Source organism: Globicephala melas, chromosome 2, assembly GCF_963455315.2.
Source record: "Globicephala melas chromosome 2, mGloMel1.2, whole genome shotgun sequence".
Lineage (NCBI taxonomy): Eukaryota > Metazoa > Chordata > Mammalia > Artiodactyla > Delphinidae > Globicephala > Globicephala melas.
In genome coordinates, this window is record NC_083315.2 from 25,257,791 (window position 1) to 25,273,660 (window position 15,870).

The window sequence follows — 15,870 nt, forward strand, 5'->3', positions numbered from 1 at the left end:
CCAGATTTGTCAGACTCAAGAACCCACACTCTTAACCTCTGAACTATCTAGTATATAAACGTAGCTTCTCAGATATTTTAACAACTGTCACGTACACTGGAATTCCTTTTTTCTCCGTGCTACATATTTCCAGTTCATGTGGTTGTTTCTCATATAATATGCTGTCTAGGTCCCTTGGCCACTTTTCTTTGGAAATTCTCTGATTTGCCAAGATTATCTTATATATAATAGAATTAGAGCCAGACCAGACCTGATACTCCAAGTGTTGTCTGCCCACTCAGTGTCCTTGGGACTTTTACTTTCCTAGGACAATATATTTCTATTAATGTAGCCTAAGTTTACATTGGCTTTTTTAGGAGCTGTATATACTGTTGGTTCTTGTGGTAGGTCATGATGCCAGCTAAAACCTCAAGGTTCCAATAAATATTTGTTTATTGGTCACGTTATTTTAGTCAAATAAATGAGGAGTATATTTGGCCTCTAGAGTAATGTTGAACACAGATACTATGTTCAGAGAAGTTTGAGACATTTTCATGAATAGCTTTGAAACGTGCCCAGCAAAATCTTGTATCCTCGGTTGAATCTTTAGCTTGCTTGTTTGTTCTCACTCTTACCGCTGTGAGGCATCTGTTTGTCGGGAGCACCTTTGACATCTCAGGGCTTGTGGCTGTCAGGAGTTGGTGTGCCTGCTGCAAAGCCCAGCTGTGAACTGGGGTGAGGCTGCTTAGGTCCACTGTTGGAATGACATGTTGTGTGCCATGTTTTAGTGCTTTTCTTGTGACGTTAAATTCTACTCTGATTTTTCTATTTTTTAATTCATTTGTCAAATCTTATGCCTGTTAGTTAATTGGAATGCTTTTTTCTGTTCTCTTATTGAAACTGCTCTGGATTTTGTAGCTTTATTCTGTTTTAAAAGTCTTGACATAAGTGTCTTTTTTGGTAAATAACCCTCAGTGTGCAAGTGAATGAAGGAAAAGTAAAACCATTTGAAATGAGTGAAGGTACAACTCAATGGACTAATTGTGAAAAAGATTTTTTCTAGTCCTTTTATCATATAATTTGAGTATTTTATTTATATATTGTATGTCCAGTATATGAATAAGTCAACTTCTTTTATATTCAGTCCCATCAGATGTTAATTATATGGATTGAATATTTATTGAGCACTTGCTATATGCCAGGTACCCTTCTAGGTTTGGGGGTAGGGAGGGTGCAACAGAAGGAAAAAAGTAAACAAAAATGCTTTCCCTTTTGGAGCTTCCATTAGTGGGAGACTGGCTATAGATAAATAAGGAGAAGCATTTCAGATGGTGATATAATCTGATATAAAAACGTATCAGATGGATATGGAGATGAAAGGAGGGAGTGAGGGTGGGGCTACTAGTTTAAATAGGGTGACCAGGGAAGGCATCGTCATATAGAAGTAGCTGTTATAAAAATTACGTGGTAGGAAATAATATTTGAATTTGTTAAATTAGGACTTTTTCAGAATGAGCACCGGGTCTCTCACATGTTGGTAATTGCACTGGTATCTGGTTCTGACATAAAGGGATGGAGGAGCAGCTTAGAGCATCTCCTCTGTGCTGGGAGACAGGAGTCCACTGCGCTGGGAGAGTGTCCCTGTCAGGCTCAAGGCTTGGAGGAGGGAGGGAGATGAAAAGAGGGAAAGAGTGGGGAATTTAAGAATACACAGTAGATTTTCATTTTTATTTTAAGAGAAGTTATGCGATAACTCAACAATAAACTGTTGGTAAGAGCTTTAGGTTCCAACAGGCAGTGTCCACCAGATTGACCCCCAAGTTGTAAGTGCGTTGCAGTGGTGACTCATGTTTCCTTTGGCTGTTTTACACCTTCCCCTGAAACTACACTTGTGTCTTAAGTAGGGGGCTGCGTGGTAATAGAATATTTCTTTTTAGCCTTATGCTTTTACTGTGTATGCAGTCTGTCCATTTTTTTAAAGCTAGGTTGTAAATATTAATTTAAAAAGTTAAATGTAGTCAGCTGTCATGAATAGCCTCATGATCATTTTAATTTTCAGTTTTGTTGATTTCAGCTATAGTCTTGGGGGAAATAATGTTTAAATTATCACAATATTCAGCTGTCAACAGATATAAAAGAAATGGTTAAGCGTTTATTTTTAAAGCTATAGTTGTTTTTAAAGTAGCCGTATGGTTTAAGAAAGGGGAAGACGGAGATGGAACCAGAAATTTTTCTTTTCCTTTGACCTTGTCTTTCTACCAGCAATCTACGGTAGTAGGGATCCTGACTAGTAGGAAGAACTGAGGGTTTCTTAGGTGGTAGTTCATAGCTTTCTCCTGATCTACTTTTTAGTGTAAAAAGCAGTGAACTGCTTATCTAGGACTTCATTAAAGTGACTGGCAGCATAATCAGCATCTAAATTTCTTTGAGGTCAGAGATTGTTCTTGGTATCTAAGCTGCTTTTCCATTAAATACCAGAGTGTATCTTAGCATACAGAAAAAGAAAAAAGAATGAAGTGCATTGAGAATTTTAGGCAGTTGCTGGAGTACAGATCAGAGTTGTCAAAAAAACTTTCAGATAGATGCCTTCATGAATAATAGTTTTTCAAAGTCTTATTTATCTTGTACCTAATAAGAGGTATAATTATACATATTGCATTTAATTAATTACTGGTTATAATTACTTGTAATTGTAGTGTAAAATTGAAGGCTTAATAGCTGATCTATTGTAATTATGACAGTTTATTTTAAAGTGTTAGGAAACTGTCAGTTTATTTTAAAGCAATGTCCAAACTCCCATATTTTAAATTGCACATTGCCTTAGAAGAGCCTCAGATAACATAAAATATTTAAACTTTATTTTCACATTTTCTTTTCCTCAGTGTCCTATTGTGAGTGTGTGCTTTTTGAAAAATTATTTTTTAGGCCTAATGGGGCTGTTTGAAAAACGTCGATTCAGAAAATTCCTGGTGTATGTTGCCAACTTTGATGAGAGTGATCCTAGAACTTTTGAGGGCATTGATCCTACGAAGACGGCAATGCGAGAGGTGTATAAGAAATTTGACCTGGGCCAAGATGTTATAGATTTTACTGGTCATGCCCTGGCACTTTACAGAACTGATGAGTAAGTTTTTTGGTTTTTAGATTTACATTTTTCTTGGAATTCTTCACTGAATTTCCCAATTCTGCAGAGTGGAAATTCTAACAAAACAAATATATAGCTCTATTATACTACTAAAGAAGAAGTTCTAACTGCATATTAGAGTTAGAGCCTTTTAAATAAAATATGGAGATGTTGAATTAAAATCCATTCAGAAAAAGATTTTAAATTGAATATAAGAATGCAAACCAAAGCCCTTTTCTAATGGTCATTTCCTTTTGTCTAGCTATTTAGATCAACCATGTTGTGAAACCATTAATAGGATTAAACTTTACAGTGAGTCTTTGGCAAGATATGGCAAAAGCCCATACCTTTATCCACTCTACGGCCTTGGAGAACTGCCACAAGGATTTGCACGGTGAGAGCCCATGTTTAATCTTTGTGCTAAAACCTCACTGATCCTGAACCTCGTCTTGAACGGTAGTTTATGATATGGTTGTGGTTGTGAATAATGAGACAAGATTTGTCTGTGAGTGGTGAGGTGCTTTTTGTTTTTATTGAAGTAAAATTTATATACAGTGAAACCACAGATCTGTGGTTAAAAAAAAATGAGTTGGACATATATATAGACCTTTGTAACCAAAACTCCAATCTAGATGTAGAACATTTTCCTTACTCCAGAAGTTCCCTTGTATCCCCTCATAATCACCACCACCCTTGCACTGTAACAGCTACATTTGTGATTCCTATCATCATAGAACACTTTTGCCTGTTTTTGAAGTTTTATTATATAAAAGGAATAATATGTACTTACTTAAAAAATTATTTATTTATTTTTTGCTGTGTTGGGTCTTTGTTGCTGTGCACAGGCTTTCTCTAGTTGCGGTGAGCGGGGGCTGCTCTTCGTTGTGGTGCACGGGCTTCTCATTGCGGTGGCTTCTCTTGTTGCGGAGCATGGGCTCTAGGCGCGCGGGCTTCAGTCGTTGTGGCACACGGGCTCAGTAGTTGTGGCTCATGGGCTCTAGAGCGCAGGCTCAGTAGCTGTGGCACACAGGCTTAGTTGCTCCGCGGCATGTGGGATCTTCCCGGACCAGGGATGGAACCCGCGTCCCCTGCATTGGCAGGCGGATTCTTAACTACTGCACCACCAGGGAAGTCCCTATGTACTCATTTTTATCTGGCTTTCGCTTAATGTTTTTGAGATTCAGCCATGTTGATGCACGTGCTGTTAATTCATTTAAAAAATACTGAGTAATGTTTCATTATGTGAATTATGTGAATATACCAGATTGTCCTGTTGATGGACATCTGGGTAGTTTTCAAAACGTTTTGGGGTATTATGAATGAAGCTACTATGAACTTTTGTGTAAAAGTGTGTATGGACATCAGTTGTCATTCTTTTGGGTACATATCCAGGAGTGGAATTGCTGGCTGATATGGCAAGTATATGTTTAACTTGATAATACTGCCTAACAACTTTCCAGAGTGGTGGTTGTACCATTTTACATTCACTTAGCAGCGTGTGAGAGTTGTGGTTGCTCCACATACCTGCCAACCTTTAGTATTGTCAGTCTTCTTAATTTTAACGACCCAAGTAGGTGTGAAATGCTATCTCATTATGGTTTTAATTTACATTTCCTGAGGACTAATGTTGATCATCTTTTCATGAACTTGTTTTATATAATTTTGTGGTGTGAGTGTTCATTTCTTTTGCACATTTTTTAAAGATTGGGCTTTTTGTTTTTGATTTGTAGGCAATCTTGATGTATCCTGACTGAAGTCTTCTGTCAGTATATGTATTATAAATGTTTCTCTTAGTCTGTGGCTTGTCTTCTGATAAGCAGAAGTTTTAAATTTTGCTAATATACCAAAGGGTTTTTTTTTTAATGTTTAGTATTTTTTGGTTTCTAAGAAGCTTTGCCTACCTCAGGAGCACAAAGATACTCCTATGTCTTTTTCTAGAAGCTTTATAGTTTTAGCTTTGTGTTTAAATCTGTGATTCATCCTGAAATCATGTTGGTGTGTGAGGTGAGGCTTGAGGTTCACTTTTTTCTGTACTGATATTTAGTTGTTCTAGCACCATTTGTTGTAAAGTTGTCTTGGTGCCTTTGTGAAAAATCAGTTGGCCATATACACATGCCTATTTTGTTCCAATGATCTATTTACTTTTCCTATTCCATTACTACACCATCCTGATTATTACAGTTTTTTATAATAAGTCTTGAAATCAGGTAATATAAATCCTTCAACTTTGTTCTTTTTCAAAATTGGTTTGTCTATTCTAGGTCCTTGCATTTCTACATAGATTTTAGAAGAAGGTGTCAGTGTCTTGAAAAAAATATTTGGTGTGATTTTAGTTGGGATTGAGTTAAACCTGTAGATCAATTAGGGAGAGAATTATCTTAATAACATTGAGTTTTCCAGTACGTGAACGCTGTCTCTCACCATGTATTTAGGTTTTCTTTGGTTCAGCAATATTTTGTAGCTTTCATTGTAGAGCTCCAGCACTTTTTTGGTTCAAACTTATTCATAAGTATTATATGTTATTTTGATGCTGCTGTTAATGAAAGTTTCAATTTTATTTAAAGTTGTTTGCTGCTTATATACAGAAGTACAATTGATTTTTGTACTTCCTGTGACCTTGCACTTATTCTATTAGTTTTATAGATTTCTTAGAATTTTCCTTGTACACAGTTACATCATCAGTGAATAGAGAGATTAGCTTCTTCCTATACAACCTTTGTGTTTTTACCCTCTTAACTTTATGAACTGGCTAGTACTTCCAGAAGAATGAGGAATAGAAGCGATGAAGATGGACATTCTTGCTTTGTTTCCAGCCTTCAGGGGAATGTTTTCAGTATTTTATTATTAAATATGTTTTCTGTATGTTTTTTTTAATAGGCAGTTTTGTCAGATTAAATTCCATTTTCATAGCTTGCTGAGAATTTTTATTATGAATGGGTGTTGACATTGAGTTAATAATGCATATTTTCTTTATGCTATTGTGAATTTTATAGATTGATATTTGGATATTAAATTCACCTTGCATTCTTAGAGCAAACACTACTTATTCATGATGTATTTTCCTTTTAATTTATTGTTGGATTTAATTTGCATATATGTGTGTGTATGTATGCGTTTGTGTGTGCCTGTTTGTATGTGTACATTCACACATGAGTTCTTGTGCCTATGTTCATGATAGATACTGGTTTATAATTCCTGTAATATTCTTGTCTGTTTTTTTGTATCAGGGCTTAATAGACTCATAACATGAGTTGGAAGAGTTTCCTCCTACTCTGTCTTCTGAAAGAGGTTGTGAAAAATGGTATTGTGCTTAAAGGTTTGATAGAATTGACCAATGAAGCCATCTGGACCTGTAGAACTTTTTTTATGGGAAGGCTTTTGAGTGTTAATTCATTTTCTTTTAATAGAAATAAGGCTGTTCAAATGTACTATTTCTTATTTTCAGTTGTGTTTTTCAAGGAATTTGACTATTTCAAATAAGTTCTTGAACTTTTTGACAAAAAGTTGTTCATAATATTTCTTTATTATGTTTTTGATGTCTATAGGATCTTTAGTGAGGTTCCCATCTTCATTCTTGTGTTGGATAGTTTATAATTTTTCTTGATGGGATTGCATCAATTTTATTAATCTTTTCAAAGTGCCAAATTTTTAGCTTTGTTAATTTCCTTTGTAGTTATTTTTAATTTTACTGATTTCTGACCTTAATTTTTTCCTTTTACTTATATTTGGGTTTTTTTTTTCTTTTAGTTTTTAAGGTTGAAACATAATTGATTTTATACTTTTCTTCTCTGACATAAACATTTGAAGGTCTAAATTTCCCTCTAAATATGTACCATCTAATATGGTACCCTATCTTTCCTATGATTTTTTTTTCTTTGACCCTTGGGTTATTTGAAAGTATAGTGTCTAATTCCTAAACATTTGAGGATTTCCCTAAATACCGTACTGACATCTAATTTAATTCCATTATGGTCAGAGAACAAACTTGTAAATTATCAGTCTTTGAAATTAATTAAGGCATAATTTATGGCCAAATATATGTTTTAGTGAATATGCCCTTGAAAGAATTCTGCATGCATGTTTTAGAAAGGTAGCTCATAGAGTTGTTCAAATGTATATTCTTACTGATTCTTTTTCTAGTTCTGTTGCTGAGAGAGGGTCTTATACCACGATTGTGGATTTATCTGTTTCCTACTTTAGTTCTGTCAGTTTGTACTTCAGACATTTAAAGCTCTTTTACTAGGTGATACTAATTTCTGATTACACCAAATCTTCCTTGTCTCATACTAATATAACCATACCAACTTGTTTACTGTTTGAACAATTTTTTTTATCCTTTTGATTTTAAACCCTCTGTGTCTTTATATTTAAAGTGAGTCTCTTACAGCATATAGTTGAATATTGCTTTTTTATCCAATGTGACAACCTTGGCCTTTTAATGGAATTTTTTAGTCATTTATGTTTAATATAATTATTGATATGGTTGGGATTAGATCTGTTGTTTTGCTGTTTTCCCCCCCTCCCCCTGACTCCCCCCCCAGGTTCCTCTTTCCTTTTTTGGAATTAATCAAATATTTTCATCTTAATTTTTAGCTGTGCCTTTTCATTTCTAATTTTTTAGTGCTCACTCCATAAATTATAATATCATCCTTCATTTATCACAGTTATTTGGAGTTAATACTGTCCTTCTTTACATAAACTGTAAGAACTTTGCAACAATCTCATCCCATTTACTATTCCTTTGTGCTGTTGTTGCCTGTATTTTATGTCTACATACTTTATTAAACCCCACAATACAACATTATAATTTCTGCATTAAACAGTCAGTTTAAAGAAATGAAGGGAAGGAAAAATGTAATCATTTGTCCACAATTTTACCATTTTTGATGCTATTCATTTTTTCTTATAAATCCTTGTTTCCATCTGTTGTCATTTCTCTTCAGCTTTTCATTGGCATTATTGTAGTTACTGTTGATGATTTCTCTCAGCTTTCATTTTTATCTGAAAGTGTTAAGTCACCCTCATTTTTGAAGGACTTTTGTTGGCTTAAGATTTTTTTTTATTCAGAACTTTATAGCTGTTGTTCACTTGTGGCCTGCTTTGTTTATGAGAAGTTAGCTGTCAACTGTAATAAATAGTTGTTTCTGTGTTTTTGTTTTTTGTTTGTTTTTTGTTCTTCTGGTTGCTTTCAAGATTTTCTTTGTGTTTTTGGGAGTATAACTAGGATTTGCCTAGGTGTGGTTTTGCTTGGGATTTGCTGAACTGCTTGGATGTGTAAGTTAATTTTTTAGATCAAGCTGGGAATTTTAAAGTCATTATCCTCTTCAGATATTCTGTCTCATTTTCTCTCTTGTCCCCTGGGACACTGATTGCTTGTATGTTAGATACTTGGTATTATTCCATAGTTCAGGGGTCTCCAACCCCTGGTAAAGGTCCTCAGCCTGTTAAGAACCAGGCCACACAGCAGGAGGTGATTGGTGGGTGAGTGAGCGAAGCTTCATCTGCCGCTCCCCATTGCTCGCATTACCGCCTGAATGATCCCCCCCATCACTCACATTACCACCTGAACAAACTCTACCCCCGCTCCCCCTACCCCTGGTCTGTGGAAACATTGTCTTCCATGAAACTGGTCTCTGGTGCCAAAAAGGTTGGGGACCGCTGCCATAGGTCACTGAGGCTCTGCTCATTTTTTTCTTTGTTTTATCTCTTTATGTTTCATATCGGGTAATGCATGTTCATTTAAGTTCACTAGTTCCTTTTTCTGTTATTTCCAGTAAGCTGTTAATCACATTCAGTGAGTTTTAATTTTTTAAAAAATATTTTTCAACTGATATAGAATTTTCATTTTTTAAATATAGTTTTCATTTTTCTTGTGAGATTTTGTTTATTCATTTTGACTTTCACGAATATATAATGTTCTTTTTTTAAATCTTCATTGGAGTATAATTGCTTCACAATAGTGTGTTAGTTTCTTCTGCACAACAAAGCAAATCAGCCATATGCATACACATGTCCCCATATCCCCTCCCTCTTGAGTCTCCCTCCCATCCTCCCTATCCCATCCCTCTCGGTCATCGCAAAGCACCAAGCCAATCTCCCTGTGCTATGCTGTTGCTTCCCACCAGCTAACTATTTTACATTCGGTAGTGTATATATGTTGATGCTACTCTCCAGCTTCACCCTCCGACCCCATGTCATCAAGTCCATTCTCTATGTCTACCTCTTTATTCCTGCCCTGCAGCTAGGTTCATCAGTACCTTTTTTTTTTTTTTTTGATTCCATGTATATGTGTTAGCATACAGTATTTGTTTTTCTCTTTCTCACTTACTTCACTCTGTATGACAGACTCTGGGTCCATCCACCTCACTACAAATAACTCAATTTCGTTTCTTTTTATGGAGTAATATTCCATTGTATATATGTGCCACATTTTCTTTATCTATTCATCTGTCGATGGATGTTTAAGTTGGTTCCATGTCCTGGCTATTGTAAATAGTGCTGCAGTGAACATTGTGGTGCATGTCTCTTTTTGAATTATGGTTTTCTTACGGTATATGCCCATTAGTGGGATTGCTGGGTCATATGGTAGTTCTATTTTTAGTTTTCTAAGGACCCTCCATACTGTTTCCCATAGTGGTTGTATCAATTTACATTCCCATCAACAGTGTAGGAGGGTTCCCTTTTCACCACACCCTTTCCAGCATTTATTGTTTCTAGCTTTTTTTGATAATGGCCATTATGACTGGTGAGAGGTGATACCTCATTTTAGTTTTGATTTGCATTTATCTAATAATTAGTGATGTTGAGCATCTTTTCATGTGCCTCTTGGCTATCTGTATGTCTTCCTTGGTGAAATGTCTATTTAGGTCTTTTACCCATTTTATAACTGGATTGTTTTTTTGATATTGAGCTCCATGAGCTATTTGTATATTTTGGAGATTAATCCTGTGTCTGTTGTTTGATTTGCAAATATTTTCTCCTATTCTGAAAGTTGTCTTTTTGTCTTGTTTATGGTTTCCTTTGCTGTTCAAAAGCTTTTAAGTTTAATTAAGTCCCATTTGTTTATTTTTGTTTTTATTTCTGTTACTCTAGGAGGTGGGTCAAAAATCTTGCTGTGGTTTATGTCAAAGAGTGTTTTTCCTATAAAAGTTTTATAGTGTCTGGTCTTACATTTAAGTCTCTAATCCATTTTGAGTTTATTTTTGTGTTTGGTGTTAGGGAGTGTTCTAATTTCCTTCTTTTACATGTAGCTGTCCAGTTTTCCCAGCACCACTTACTGAAGAGGCTGTCTTTTCTCCATTGTATGTTCTTGCCTCCCTTGTCGTAAATTAGGTGCCCATATGTGTGTGGGTTTATCTCTGGGCATTCTATCCTGTACCATTAATCTATATTTCTGTTTTTGTGCCAGTACCATACTGTCTAGATTATTGTAGCTTTGTGGTATAGTTTGAGGTCGGGGAGCCTGATTCCTCCAACTCCGTTTTCTTTCTCAAGATTGCTCTGGCTATTTGGGGACTTTTGTGTTTCCATATGAATTGTAAGATTTTTTCTTCTAATTCTGTGAAGAATGCCATTGGTAGTTTGATAGTAATTGCATTGAAACTGTAGATTGCTTTGGGTAGTATAGTCATTTTCACAATATTGATTGTTCCAATCCAGAACATGGTATGTTTCTCCATCTGTTTGTGTTATCTTTGATTTCTTTCATCAGTGTTTTATAGTTTTCTGAGTACAAGTCTTTCACCTCCTTAGGCAGGTTTATTCCTAGGTATTTTATTCTTTTTGTTGCAGTGGTAAATGGGAGTGTTTCCTTAATTTCTCTTTCTGGTTTTTTGTTGTTGGTGTATAGGAATGCCAGAGATTCCTGTGCATTAATTTTGTATCCTGCAACCTTACCAAATTCATTGATTAGTTCTAATAGTTTTCTGGTGGCATCTTTAGGATTTTCTATGTATAGTATCATGTCATTGGCAAATAGTGACAGTTTTACTTCTTCTTTTCCAATTTGTATTCCTTTTGTTTCTTTTTCTTCTCTGATTGCTGTTGCTTGGACTTCCAAAACTATGTTGAATAAGAGTGGACATCCTTGTCATGTTCCTGATCCTAGTGGAAATGCTTTGTTTTCCACCATTGAATATGATGCTTGCTGAGGGTTTGTCATATATGGCCTTTATTATGTTGAAGTAGGTTCCCTCTATGCCCATTTTCTTGAGAGTTTTTGATCATAAATTGGTGTTGAATTTTGTCAAAAGCTTTTTCTGCATCTATTGAGATGATCATATGGTTTCTATTCCTTAATTTGTTAATGTTGTGTATCACCTTGATTGATTTGTGTATATTGAAGAATCCTTGCATCCCTGGGATAAATCCCACTTTACCATGGTGTATGATCCTTTTAATGTGCTGTTGGATTCTGTTTGCTAGTATTTTGTTGAGGATTTTTGCATCTGTGTTCATCAGTGATATTAGTCTATAATTTTGTGATATCTTTTTCTGGTTTTGGTATCAGGGTGATGGTGGCTTTGTAGAATGAATTTGGGAGTGTTTCTCCATCTGCAGTTTTTTGGAAGAGTTTGAGAAGGATCGGTGTTAGCTCTTCTCTAAATGATTGATAGAATCCACCTGTGAGTCCATCTGGTCCTGAACTTTTGTTTGTTCGAAGATTTTTAATTACGGTTTCAATTTAATTACTTGTGATAGGTCTGTTTATATTTTCTAATTCTGCCTGGTTCAGTCTTGGAAAACTGTACCTTTCCAAGAATTTGTCCGTTTCTTCGTGGTTGTCCATTTTATTGGCATATAGTTGTTTGTAGTAGTCTCTTATAATCCTTTGTATTTCTGCCGTGTCAGTTGTGTGATTTTTCATTTCTAATTTTATTGATTTGCATCTTCTCCCTCTTTTTCTTGATGAGTCTGGCTAAGGGTTTATCAATTTTGTTTATCCTCTCAAAGAACCAGCTTTTAGTTTTATTGATATTTGCTATTGTTTTCTTCATTTCTGTTTCATTTATTTCTGCTCCGATCTTTATGATTTCTTTCCTTCTACTGACTTTGGGTTTTCTTTGTTCTTCTTTCTCTAGTTGTTTTAAGTGTAGGGTTAGATTGTTGAGATTTTTCTTGTTTCTTGAGATGAGATTGAATTGCTATAAACTTCCCTCTTAGAACTGCTTTGCTGCGTCCCATAGGTGTTGGGTCATTGTATTTTCATTGTCATTTGTTTCTATGTGTTTTTTTATTTCTTCTTTGATTTCTTCAGTGATCTCTTGGTTATTTAGTAGTGCACTGTTTAGCCTCCATGTATTTGTGTTTTTTACATTTTTTTTCCTGTAATTGATTTCCAGTAGCATTGTGGTCAGAAAAGATGCTTGATACGATTTCAGTTTTCTTAAATTTTCTGTGGCTTGATTTGTGACCCAAGGTGTGATCTATCCTGGAGAATGTTCCATGTGCACTTGAGGAGAAAGTGTATTCTGCCACTTTTGGATGGAATGTTCTATAAATATCAATTAAGTCTGTCTGGTCTGTTGTGTTATTTAAAGCTTGTGTTTCCTTATTTATTTTCATTTTGGATGATCTGTTCATTTGTAAGTGGGTTGTTAAAGTCCCCTACTGTTGTTGTGTTACTGTCGATTTCTCCTTTCATGGTTGTTAGTATTTGCCTTATGTATTGAGGTGCTCCTATGTTGGGTGCATAAACATTTATAATTGTTACACCACCTTCTTGGATTGATCCTTTGATCATTATGTAATGTCCCTCCTTATCTCTTGTAACAGTGTTTATTTTAAAGTCTATTTTATCTGATCCCGAGTATTGCTCCTCCAGGTTTCTTTTGATTTCCATTTGCGTGGAATATCTTTTTCCTTCCCTTCGCTTTCAGTCTGTATGTGTCCCTAGGTCTGAAGTGGGTCTCTTATAGACAGCATATATATGGGTCTTGTTTTTGTATCCATTCAGCCAGTCTGTGTCTTTTGGTTGGGGCATTTAATCCATTTACATTCAAGGTTATTATTGATATGTATGTTCCTATTACCATTTTCTTAATTGTTTTGGGTTTGTTTTTGTGGTTCTTTTTCTTCTCTTTTGTTTCCCGCTTAGAGAAGTTCCTTTAGCATTTGTTGTAAAGCTGGTATGGTGGTGCTGAATTCTCTTAGCTTTTGCTAGTCTGAAAAGCTTTTGACTTCTCCATCAAATCTAAATGAGATCCTTGCTGGTTACAGTAATCTTGGTTGTAGGTTTTTCTTTTTCATCTCTTTAAGTATATCCTGCCACTCCCTTCTGGCCTGCAGAGTTTCTGCTGAAAAATCAGCTGATAACCTTATGGGGATGGATCCCTTTGTATGTTATTTTTTGTTTTTCCCTTGCTGCTTTTAATATTTTTTCTTTGAATTTAATTTTTGTTTGTTTGATTAATATGTGTCTTGGTGTGTCTTTCTGAGGGTTTATCCTGTATGGGACTCTCTGTGCTTCCTGGACTTGAATGACTATGTCCTTTCCCATGTTAGGGAAGTTTTCCACTATAATCTCTTCAGATATATTCTCAGACCTTTGTTTTTCTCTTCTTCTTCTGGGACCCCTATAATTCGAATGTTGGTGCGTTTAGTGTTGTCCCAGAGGCCTCTGAGATTGTCCTCAATTCTTTTCTTTTTTCTTTATTCTGCTCCTCAGCAGTTATTTCCACCATTGTCTTCCAGCTCACTTTTTCGTTCTCCTACCTCAGTTATTCTGTTATTGATTCCTTCTAGTGTATTTTTCATTTCAGTTACTGTGTTGTTCATCTCTGTTAGTTTATTCTCTAGTTCTTCTAGATCTTTGTTAAACATTTCTTGTATTTTCTCAATCCGTGCTTCCATTTTATTTCTGAGATTCTGGATCATCTTTACTATCGTTACTCTGAATTCTTTTCAGGTAGATTGCCTATTTCTTCTTTATTTATTTGGTCTTGTAGGTTTTTACCTTGCTTCTTCATCTGTGACATTTTTTTGCCATCTCCCCCTTTTTTTTTTTTTTTTAATTAGTGGGCTTGTGTTCCTGTTTTACTAGTTGTTTGGCCAGAGGCTTCCAACACTGGAGTTTGTAGGCTATTGGGTAGAGCTGGGTCTTGGTGCTGAGATGAGGAACTCTGTGAGACCTCACTCCAGTGAATATTCCCTGGGGCCTGAGGGTCTCTGTTAGTCCAGTGGTTCGGACTCACAGCTCCCACCATAGGAGCTTCCACCCGACCCCAGGCTCACGAATCAAGATCCCGCAAGCCGCGTGGGGTGGCAAAAAAGAAAAAATAACAAAATAAAAAGTAAAATTAGACTAGGAAACTAACAGATGTATTATAAAGAATGTAAAAATAAAAATAAAGATGAATCAACAACCAGAAGGTACATCAGTACCACAATAGTGAAAAAGAGGAGGAGGGAAAAGGAAAAAAAAAAAGCGGGGGGCGGGGGGAAGGTCCTTGGCTGTGGAGAGTGGGGCCTAAGCAAGGGTGAGGTTTGGGTGGTAGGTGGGGCCAATGCTCAGGACCCACAGGACTGGAAAAGGCCCTGGGGGCTGTGAGGGGTGGGGCTTAGGCTCAAGGAACAGAAGGGGCCCAGGCGTGCTCCCCACCCCTGGTCTCAGAGGGCAGGGGACCTCATCTGGGAGCTCAGCAGGCTCCCCGTGCCTGAGTGCACGGGGTGACAGTAACCCTCTGCTCCTCACCCACTCCTCTGGAGGGCCCCTCCCGCTTGCCTCTCAGGTACTCCCCTTGGCCTCCTTTCTGTGCCCCCCAGGACACATGTGGCCTGGATGGTGCTTTGGAGCTGGGGGAACCGGCTTGGGAGCTCCCTGTGCCCGAGTAGGTGGGGCAGTCGCCCTCCACTGCTCTCCCGCTCTTCCTGGAGACTCCCTCCCACCTGCCTCTCCTGATCTCCCCAGACTCAGGGGCTGATCTTGTCTGGCCTCCACTTCTCCTCCCCCCTCGGTCCCCTTACATCCTACTCGTTCATTATGGAGTTCCTTCTGTCTCCTTGGGGGTCAGAGTCCCCCACCAGCGCCCAGCAGCCGCCCTAGTTCTGGGGAGACGCTAACTCCGTGTCTTCCCACATTGCCCTCTTGACTTCTCTCCTATAACGTTCTTGAACATAGATCTTTGAACAAGGATGTTTGTCCTTGTACATATTCGTAGTAGCTGCATTTAACTCCCTGCGTATTTTAGCATCAGTAATCTGGGCATCTGTTTGTTTTGATCACTCTTCCTCTTTACTTTTTTCCATTTTCTTTTTTTCATGTGTCCAGTAATTTTTGATTGTATATTGGACATAACTGATTGGTATATTGTAGAGATGGTGGATTCTTTCTGTGATGAGTATTGATTTTAGTTTTGAGTTGGCAGTTAAACTATTGGCTGTTCACCTTGAACTTTTGGAGACTTGATTTTATACTTTGTAGGTGGGGGGTCTTTTGTCTTTGGCTGAATCCTTCATGAGGTGTGGTCCTCTGGGGTTTCATTGGAAAGCCCAAGGTATGTACCAAGTTCCTCTAATATGGCAGTTTCAAACTTCAAACTTATTTGTCCTTAAGGCCTGTAGCTGTAGTTTCTCCTCAAGTCTTTTTGCCTTTTAGCTTTTGCTTTTTCCTGGGTTCCTTGGAGTCTCTCTCCTGTGTACAAGCATTTCTGGAGTTAGTTAAGGATTTGAAGAGATTTTATAATTTGGTTGCTCCCCATTTTGGAAGACTTTCTCCCACAATTTTTATCTCCTCATACAGCCCCAAACTCTATCTTATGGCACGTTAA

General features: G+C 36.8%; 1 protein-coding gene across 1 annotated transcript in view; it reads left to right on the forward strand.

The window, feature by feature from the left end:
- GDI2 (GDP dissociation inhibitor 2) overlaps positions 1–15,870 on the forward strand; it is a 44,386-nt gene that overhangs the window by 23,143 nt on the left and 5,373 nt on the right. Inside the window, exons 5-6 of the mRNA XM_030836885.3 lie at positions 2,905–3,103; positions 3,366–3,497. Coding sequence (XP_030692745.1) covers positions 2,905–3,103; positions 3,366–3,497 — 331 coding nt within the window. The remainder of the gene's footprint in view (positions 1–2,904; positions 3,104–3,365; positions 3,498–15,870) is intronic.